The sequence below is a fragment of the Hippocampus bargibanti genome, linkage group LG16 (genome assembly GCF_051943395.1).
Source record: "Hippocampus bargibanti isolate YZ-2025 linkage group LG16, ASM5194339v1, whole genome shotgun sequence".
Lineage (NCBI taxonomy): Eukaryota > Metazoa > Chordata > Actinopteri > Syngnathiformes > Syngnathidae > Hippocampus > Hippocampus bargibanti.
In genome coordinates this window covers 10490070-10499397 of record NC_142749.1, presented here as the reverse complement: position 1 = coordinate 10499397, position 9328 = coordinate 10490070, and the positions used below count along the sequence as shown (strand labels likewise).

At 43.2% G+C, this 9328-nt stretch overlaps 2 protein-coding genes across 2 annotated transcripts; one reads left to right on the top strand and one right to left on the bottom strand.

Moving 5' to 3' along the window:
- Positions 1–1477: 1477 nt before the first annotated feature.
- On the top strand, positions 1478–3747 carry LOC148886419 (L-rhamnose-binding lectin CSL2-like). The gene is made up of 4 exons (XM_089017688.1): positions 1478–1569; positions 2543–2710; positions 2774–2885; positions 3612–3747. Exons 1-3 carry the CDS (start codon positions 1478–1480, stop codon positions 2880–2882), a joined length of 369 nt encoding a protein of 122 aa, XP_088873814.1. The 3' UTR covers positions 2883–2885; positions 3612–3747.
- A 1111-nt stretch (positions 3748–4858) lies between these two features.
- LOC148886418 (early growth response protein 1-A-like) lies at positions 4859–8551 on the bottom strand. The gene is made up of 2 exons (XM_089016803.1): positions 8091–8551; positions 4859–6441 (listed from the first exon to the last, which is right to left on the bottom strand). The coding sequence occupies exons 1-2, from the start codon at positions 8269–8271 to the stop codon at positions 5354–5356; spliced, it is 1269 nt and encodes a 422-aa protein (XP_088872929.1). The 5' UTR covers positions 8272–8551; the 3' UTR covers positions 4859–5353.
- Between the last annotated feature and the right edge of the window lie 777 nt (positions 8552–9328).

Below are 9328 nucleotides of genomic sequence, written 5' to 3'. Positions count from 1 at the left end.
ATACACAATGATGAGAGAAGAAAATAAAAACTCTATATTTGCTTCAAAGCCTGACACTAGAACTTTATAACTGTACCTTGACATAAGGGATGACTCATTTTCCGTTAGCGATTCGTTTCCCCCATAACTCAGAAGAGACTTTTGTGGGCAAACATCCACCAGGCACAAATGTCGGGTGTCTATAAACCGACAGGCTTTTTAGCTGAAAGTCAAATAAAGCGATGAGTGTCAAGGGATTAACGTGACAAAAGCTATTTCAGTGAACTCCACCTTTCCATCGAGTTGTCATTTCTGAGAGAATCTGCGGCCCAACATGGCTTCACTTAAGTTGACGCTGGTGGCTTGTGAGTTTCATTGTCGTACTATATAAATGATGTGGCGTGTGTTCAATTTATTCACGAAAATGTGTGTGTTTGTGTTTCAGTGCTGGCTTTCACCATTTTAACATCAGGTAAATGCAAACCTGATTTTTTTTTAATGTACCGTATTTTCCGCACTATAAGGCACACCGCATTATAAGGCGCACCTTCAATGAATGACATATTTTACAACTTTTTCCATATATACGGCGCACCGCATTATAAGGCGCTACAGTAGAGGCTGGGGTTACGTTATGCATCCGGTGATAGACGCTGCTTAGACGGAATGTCAACAAAACAGTCAGATAGGTCAGTCAAACTTTATTAATAGATTGCAAATCAGCTTTCCGACAATTCCATTCACTCCCAAAATGAATAACCAACTGTGTCATTATTTTCTCCGAGGTAAAGTATGCATATTTTCGTGACACAATTTATCTTTTAACAACAGCAAGCTAGTGGAGGGGAACTTTTCCTCCATTCAGTAAGCGTGTAAAAAACATTCCGATGCTGTTATGGGTAAATTAAACGGAAGTGCAAAAAAATACAGTACTGTATTTGTATTTACAACTGCGAGTGCGGTGTGATTTGCTACACGTCCACTAGAGGATGCCGTTAGCCATGAAATAATTTGTGACTTGAAACTTAAAGGACAACCGACGTCACTTTTTTGTTTCGTAACTAACGCCGGGCGTCGGACGGACATCACAGCACGACGAAACGCCTTGCTCGACTCCACGCCACGATCTAGCTCTGGGAGGTCTGACAACGAACCTACTTACAAATAAAGAGAAACATCTTTAGATTCATGATAACCTCATAAAATTGCAATATTATTGACTGTTTTAACTCAAGTTAGATCATATGTCGAATTTTTAAAAAGGAATATTTACTTGTGTGTTTGTGCTACTTTTAAAACCCTGATTAGAATCATATGCTAACCTGTCGCGGTTTGCCTTGTGCAGTCAGTCCTGACTCCTCGTCCTCATCCTCCTCATCCTCTTCCTCGTCTTCCTCGGAAGACGAATCAGATGATGAACATGAGGAAGAATCCGGAGGAGAAAACAAAGGACCTGAAAGGACAGACGAAGAAGAATCGGAGGGAGGAGAAAACGAAAATGGCTCAGAAGGAGGAGAAAATGACAAAGCTGAAGAAGGAAAAAATGAAACTGAATCCAATGGAGAAGAAAATGGAGAAAATGACTGGACTGTGAATGAAAACAAAGAGAGGTCTGTGGTGGCCAATATTTATTCGTCCTTCCTGATTCTCTCACTCAAACTATTCACTTGTACCCCATTCTACACAGTTGATTTTTATTTTTTTTTGTGTGTTGAATGAAAAAAATGCAATTGTGTGGAAACGACTAATATATAGAGTAAAGTTCCACTTATATAATTGTATTATATTAAATGCATAATAACATTAATTTTAGTTCCACTTCAGGAATGATTATGTCAGTGGAATAATCAAAGAAAAGTAAATTGAACAGGCGTCCCTACTCAATCCACTACTTTTGGATTGGATTGGCCTTTATTAGTCTGACAGTGGAGAAAATTACATTTACATTCCACAGCAGCAAAGTATGGAAGAAATAGGAAAGGAAAGGAAGAAGTAGAAAAACAAAATACAGAGCTGCCATAAAGGCAACCACTCTCGCGGCGCCATCTTGAAGTCAAAACAACAAAATAACAAATAATTGGCCACACAACACCCACTTTGTCGTATGAAGCAGTTCTAGATGAAAGAGGACCGGATAAAGCATCCTTTTCACCAGTGGATCAGGGACATCATGGTGAAATGTGCATGCGTGCTCCAAGCTAAATGTTGAAAGCAATCACAAAGCTGTAGCATCCATTGACGAAAAGAGACTGTCCCACATCTCCTGTCCCACGTGAATCCGTATCAATTCCAAGCCGCGACAGTACAACATATGCATCGGCGCGCTGCGCTTTTCTAGTGAACCGAAGAATGGTGCACTTACAGATCTTTGTTGAATATTAAGGCACGAAAAATTTCACGTCAAGCTAAACGAAGCACGCTATTGTGTTCTGATTGTGATTGTTGCCTTACTTTTTTGCACTGCAGCTATGACGCCTGTCAAAATAACACATGCCTCACTGCAGTCATCTGTCAAGTCCTAGTCCTTTTAATTTTTGTCAAATTGCCATATCATCCCATTATGAATAACACCCCCTTTTCACTGTGCAGCTGCGGCTCAAACGATCCAAGTACGTTTAGCCAGTTACGGGCGTCAGGGGAAAACGTTTTGCTGGTCGGCGGAAATGGAGAACACCAATCAGAATTTAAACTGCACCACAGACATCACTAGTTTTATGGCTAACAGGCAAGGGTGCGTTCAGAGTGGCACAAAGGAAACCTTCTCCATTTTTTAACGTTCGCTTTTTTTCCGTAGATGTGAAGCTAGGACTGTGTGTGACATCCCGGATTTCAAAGACACTCTGCCTATAGACCCTTGCGATGGCACAGCCAAGTACATATGGATTGGATACCAGTGTGCCTGACAGGTGAGTAAGATTTCATACAGCATATGTAGTGGCGGCTTGAATGGTATCATAGAGAGAAGGAATAAAAAAACAAATATTTAGCCTTGGAGAACACCATTTTCTTTTCATGTTCATGTGTGTAACTGCTATCTAGCTGGCTAGCTCGCTATCTAGCGAGCGAGCTATTAGCAATATGGCTAGCTGGCTGGCTATCTAGCTAGCTATCTATCTATCTAGCTAGCTGGCTTTCTATCTATTTGAGTTATTCTGGATTGAGTGAATGCTTGCACATGTGGCTGCTGCTTCTCACCCACAGAAAAACGTGTCCTGTGACTGTAAAGTGACCTTGAGAGTTTTGAAAGGCACTTATAAAAGAAATGTATTATTATTATTACTATTCCTTTCCTTTCGGCTTTTCTCTTCAAGGGGTCACCTCCATCTTCAGAGGTTATTATTATTAATAATAATAATAATAATGTCTATGAATTGGGCAATCGAACTTATTAGTATTGGTAAAAAATGTAAAGGGTTAAGAGCACAGCACACGTGGTAACAGAATTTGTATGCAGATTTTATGAGCATAAAACAAATTTAATTCAACAATTAAATTGTTGTGTTCCCCATAGCTTTTATGAATTGAATACATTTTGTGAAAAAAAAAAAAAAAAAAACTTGTTGTCTTGGGCATCACTGCATTTCACATGGAAACATCTAAGAGCATTTTGCACGGTTTTTTGTGTTTTACAGAATCAAGTTCAATCTCTTGCATGGATCCAAGATAAAAACCTTTCATTTTTGCCAAAATAATAAAACGTCCCCTGTAGTAATCAAAAAACGAAAAAAAGCCATCTGACTTCACTTTTTGTTTTTTGTCGGTTCAAGTTGAGACATGTCAATAGACGTCCTAGTGTGTTTTGACACTTAACTGGAATGGATCAAATAAACAAATGAAGATGTAAAAGCGTGTATTGATTTGAAATGTCGAAGACAGTACTGCATTGTGCTTTTTTTCCTTGAATTAACTGCAGCATTCAAGTTACTCATCAAGTACCGCCTCCCCACTCAATCACAAACGTGGTGTCATTAAACAAATGTCTTACCTTTGTTATTTTGGGAGTATAGGACAGTTAACACCGCCCTCTCATCAGGAACGTGTCCATCGTGTCTTTCTGAACATTTCTGGGGAGAAAACAAACGCATGCTTCATATTGTCGCCACCAAAATAACTTGGACTTGTCCCGACATTCTGAATCTTGACGCAGGCAAACAAACTCTTAGGGGCGGTCTGGTCAGTGACGGGTTTTTAGTGTGACATCTCACCCGTTCAAAGAATGAACAAATTGACTAAAAATGTTGTGCAGTTTGACAACCTCAGGAATCTCTTATTACAATTTTTGCAGTAGGTTTCTTTTCTTTCATGTCCGGTTCAACCAGTATGCCCTGTTTGTGTCGTCACACCAGGCGCAAGCGCACACATCCGTAACGTGTTCAGACAACATTGCACTGACATCTTATGTTGATTTCCACGAAATTTAAATCACAGCACCCTTGTGAGCATAAAACAGATCAGTAAATGAATGAATGAATGAAATAACGCCAATATCTGCGGAATGAAGCCTCGGTAGACCTGGCGTACTGCACGCATGCGCATTGCATCGTCTCGGGCAAAAAAAGGAAGCACCATATTTGGGCATCGTGAGTTCCGCCGCAGTCGGAGGAAACTATGTTTGGATTGATGGGTTGGGTTTTTTTTTTTAACTACAATAGACTGGAGGGCAAAGTGCGCTCACACACGCACCCCACCACACGCACACACACACCTTATGCACTCTGATCATTTTATTTTACAGCACTACTGCTTTCTGGATTACTGTAATCGTGTCTGCTTTTGATATGAATACTTCCTATTACTCATCCTAAAGTAATAAAAAAAAAAATCACGAAATGCCTCCTAAACGTTTATAATTTTGCAGTGTCAAAAGAAGACCATATAGTACATTGTTTTTGCGCTCCATGTGTTTATTCTTTGTTCTGTTCAGAGGAAAATACACCTGGTATCAAATGCATTTGAACATAGAAACCTACACAGTAGGTAAAAAAAATAAAAATCTATAAAAAATATTCATGTGTATATCTATATACATATATAAAAATATATTTACATTTTGTTCTGTTCACAAGGCGTTTGGGGCATTTGTTGAATGGAATTGATAATAACTATTGCTGGTTTGAGTTCTTTGCCCGAGTTGGAATCATTGTGATGATCTTTGAGAACATTAATCAATGTTTTTGAGGGATTCAACAACAAATGGGAAAGATCAACAAATGTTGCATTTTGTTGATCATCTAAATATTTTGGTTTGAGAGAGCAGCCAGTGAATTCCTTGGTTGAAGAGTTTGATGTTCCTTTTTTTCCTGAAGAAGGTGCCTATTCACAACAGCTTGCAGCTCTAATGTTTTACTTCTACTGTTTGTGTTTGATGTCCCACTTAGCAGATGTTGTGAAGCGAAGTGATGCTGGGCGAATGCTCTGATTGGAGGGGCGAGGAACAACTTGAGGGGTAGAGTTTGGGGTAGTTTGGTAAGGAGGATGGGTTAAATATGGAAGCTGTAGGTGAAGAGGAGCTGTGAGCGGGCGAAGGGTATGAAGACGAGCAAGTCGAGGAGGACATGGGAGGTGTGGCAGAGGCGGGGGAAGCAGGGACGGTATTTCTCTCCCGGTGCCTTTGGTGGATCTTGGTGTGCCGTTTGCGCTCGTCACTGCGGGCAAATTTGCGTCCGCACTCGGCGCAGGCGAAGGGTTTCTCTCCCGTGTGGGTGCGGATGTGAGTGGTCAGGTGGTCGCTGCGGCTGAAACTGCGCATGCAGATGCGACACTGGAAGGGTTTCTGGCCCGTGTGTACCCGCACATGGCGGGTCAGTTCATCCGAGCGCGAGAAGCGGCGGTCGCAACCATCTGCCGGGCAGATATATGGACGCTCCTGAGAGGACGCTTTGCCCTGCAACTTCCTCATGCATGGCCTGGTGAGCTGGCAGGAAGGGGCGCAGAGAGGCTGGTTGGGCACGTGCGAAGAGGAGAAGGCCTTGATGGTGGACAGCGGCGTGAGTGGCGGCTGCGGGAGATTCCCACCTTGTGACATCACAGGCTTCCGGTCCCGGTTCAGGAGCTCGGAATCCTGTGACCGAGGTAGGATGTAATCCGGGAGCATGGACAGCCGCGAGGCCGGGTAGGCCGGAGGTGGCCCCTGTGACAGGTAGGGAGCCGGTTGAGGGTCCGGAGCGTTGATGGAGGCGGTGGTGAATGTTGGCGCCACGGAGAAAATGGAGCCCACATCAGCCGAGCAGCTGAAAGTGGGTTGGCTCGGCGTGGATGTCACCGATGAAGAAGAGGAGGGAGCAGATGTTGCAGCGACGCTGACCAAACCACTAAAGAGGCTGAGAAGAGGCTCTGGCCACAAACTGCCGCTGGACGCAGAAGAGGACGGCTCGAAGGTAAAGCGGCCGCTGTATGCGAGAGAGGGCATGCGGGGGGTCATCGGCGGGAGGTTCTGCAGGTCGGATAGTTCAGACAGAAGGTCTGAAACATAACGGGAGAGAACATCAGAACACTGGATGACTCCGAGTGACTCATTCAGGTGGAACTGTGTACATGTATGTGCCTTTAAGAGGCACGGCCCGGTGAGTGGCACGTGATGTTGGCAAGACTGCTTGGATCTGTCTAGATGTGAGCTGTGGCTGACAGCAGCTGTCGCACGAGTGTGTTTATGTTTTCTTGGGGTACAATAAATAGCTTCCAAAGAGCATTGCGATTGTGGCTCTCCGTTCTAGCATCTCTTCTTTTCTTTTTGGCTTTTCCCTTCAGGGGTCGCCACAGCGAATGAGTGTACTCCATCTTCAGAGGTTTGCTTTGGCCAAGATTTTGAGGGGATTTTAGTGAGGACGAAAAATCATGTTGTAATCTAAGCCATTGACACCCACCCAGGAATACATCTGTGTAGGCTCTCAGTCATACAGGAGTGGTTCATCATTGAAAAGGTTTCTTCAGCCGTCATCTGTACTTCTGTGAAGGTATCCGACGTTTCGTTCCTCATCCGAAGAGCTTTGTCAGCGAACTAAAGTTGTGCTGGTCACTCTGGCCATATATATATCCCTAATGGGCAGAAGTGACGGTACAGTGCCAGACCTCGGTTCTGATAAAAAGCACCACCACCTCTGTCCATTTGGGATATATATAGGACCAGAGTTACCAGCACAACTGGTAGTTCACTGACGAAGCTCTGCGGATGAGGAGCAAAACGTCCGACACCTTCAAAGAAATACAGATGATGTCTTAAGAAATCTTTTCATCGACCCACCTAGGATGTTTTTTTCATGCCAAATTGTGCCATGAGATGGCAACAACGCCCTTTTCTTCCGATTAGAAAAATCATCAAACGTGCATGGCACCTCGACGGCGCCACAGTAATGTTTTTATGAGACATAGCTTCATGAATTGAACACTTTGTTGTGTATTTTATGAATGGCAAAAATTGAACTGCACTTAACGCCATCTTGTGTAAGTGTTAGATTGCTCTGTCTGTACACTCTTTTGCTGGCATAATAATAACACATTTCATTTTAAGCGCCTTTCAAAGCTCTCAAGGACACTTTACAGTCACAGGCAAGCATAAGCATACATAGATGAACATGGATGTCTCATCGATATAAGATCTTGAACCAGTGAAATAGTCACGAACAACACAATTGACGATCACCATTTTCGGGAAATGTTGAATTTGATCCATTCTATACCTCATGTAATATATGTTTTACATAACTGTGTGTATTTTAGCTACAGTTATGCTGTAATTTCCAAGATAAATTAAGTCAAATATATTTATGTCCTTAACTTTAATGCATGGTGTGTATTAACCCTATTTACCCGTTTCCATTTTTTGTGTCGTTTTCCTTTCTTCAAAACAGTTTTAAAATATCCCAATGGGATAGAAAATATGTTGTCTCTCTTTTCAAGTATGTTTACAACATCACAGAAACTGTTGCGGCTGATGTCACCTGTTATTTGACTGTTGTGTATGGATTTTTACATACGGGTAAAAATGACCAACAACATAACGTGATTTGTTTTCAACATAATATGAGGGTTAAGTGAAATGTCAGGTATGGTTTGAATGAGCAATTGGAACATTGTATTAGACATTAGCATATTAAACGAATGGAGCCACCCACCTCCGTAGTCTCCGTTTTCACCGCTCAGCAACCCCCCACCCTCGGCGGCGCTCTGCAGAAGAAGCTGCAGCTCCTCCAGCTTCGGGTAGCCCTCCAGCGGGGACAAGACAGGTGGGAAGCTGGCCAAGGGCTCGGAGATTTGCAGGGCCGAGAGTAGCAGCTCCGCTTTAGTTGTAGCCATCTCTCTGGTGTTTGACCGCTCCTGGTGCTGCGGGGCACCGGCACCCCGCTGTTGCCTGGGGAGCGTGTGGGGGTACCGGGATTGCTTCTTTTCGGGGCTCTGACCCTCGGAAGAAGCCAACGCGGTTTAGGATCTGGTCCGGGATCCCAAGGAGAGCCCCGGAGAACTGATAAGGTGACTATTTTTTGGAAATGAGGTGATGACAGTGGTTGTTTCCGGTTGATGTTTTCATTTGTTGCGCACGACGACTTTAACATGAGATCCAACAGGAGTCCTCTTTGAGACTGGCTTTATATAGACTCTTGCCATGACGTAGATTACCATATAAGGCAAGAGGGAAGCCCATGTATGGGCAGAGCCGGGACTTTCCTGTTCAACTGCCAGTGAACTTCCGGGTATGAGCTTTTTCTTCGTGAATGCAGAATGACCTTCACTGCCATATTTTCACCCATTTCATAGACAACAACTTATAGAAACCATAACGGAACTGTGCTATTACATCCAGTGGCGACGCAATAGTTGCAAAACTATTGCGAGGCGCCATGACCGGAAGTGACGGGGCCACGTCAACAACTGGGATTTGGCCTCAATCTCCTCGTCGGGCTCGCCTACGTCATCTTTTCCTTGGGCCATATATGGGTGTCTTCCGCCCAGAAGCCTGACCCGGGAGGGAGACTCCTCTTTGTTCAACGTCACCACAGGGAAGAAAAAAAACTCACTGCAGTTTGACACTAGTATAGACAAAAGCAACTGTCGTGTAAAATATATCAATAAGTACCGTGATTAGGTGTTGTGGAGAATGTAAATCAAGATTTATCAAAGAAAGAGTGGTTTGGGTATCGATTCCACAGATTGCCCTTGCAGTGTGCCTGTTCGGCCAATCACGTCGCGAACCGGTTTATGCTTCACAGAAAACTACTTTCACAAAGCGATACATTTGAACATACATATTCTAGAACAGCCACATGTGTTAGATATTGACTGTATCTTATTAAGTTTTTATTGGAAAAAAATTATGTGGAAAAATACACCATTCGTAAATTCGTACGTGTTGCCC

Bases quoted from the DNA above. Each gene is read 5' to 3' on its own strand.
- LOC148886419 (XM_089017688.1), top strand. From the start codon at position 1,478: ATGGCTCAGAAGGAGGAGAAAATGACAAAGCTGAAGAAGGAAAAAATG. The intron at 1,570-2,542 runs GTGAATGAAAAC...CATCCCATTATG, and splicing joins ATGGAGAAAATGACTGGACT to AATAACACCCCCTTTTCACT. The intron at 2,711-2,773 runs GTGCGTTCAGAG...TTTTTTCCGTAG, and splicing joins TTTATGGCTAACAGGCAAGG to ATGTGAAGCTAGGACTGTGT.
- LOC148886418 (XM_089016803.1), bottom strand. From the start codon at position 8,271: ATGGCTACAACTAAAGCGGAGCTGCTACTCTCGGCCCTGCAAATCTCC. The intron at 6,442-8,090 runs GTGGGTGGCTCC...GTTATGTTTCAG, and splicing joins TGAAAACGGAGACTACGGAG to ACCTTCTGTCTGAACTATCC.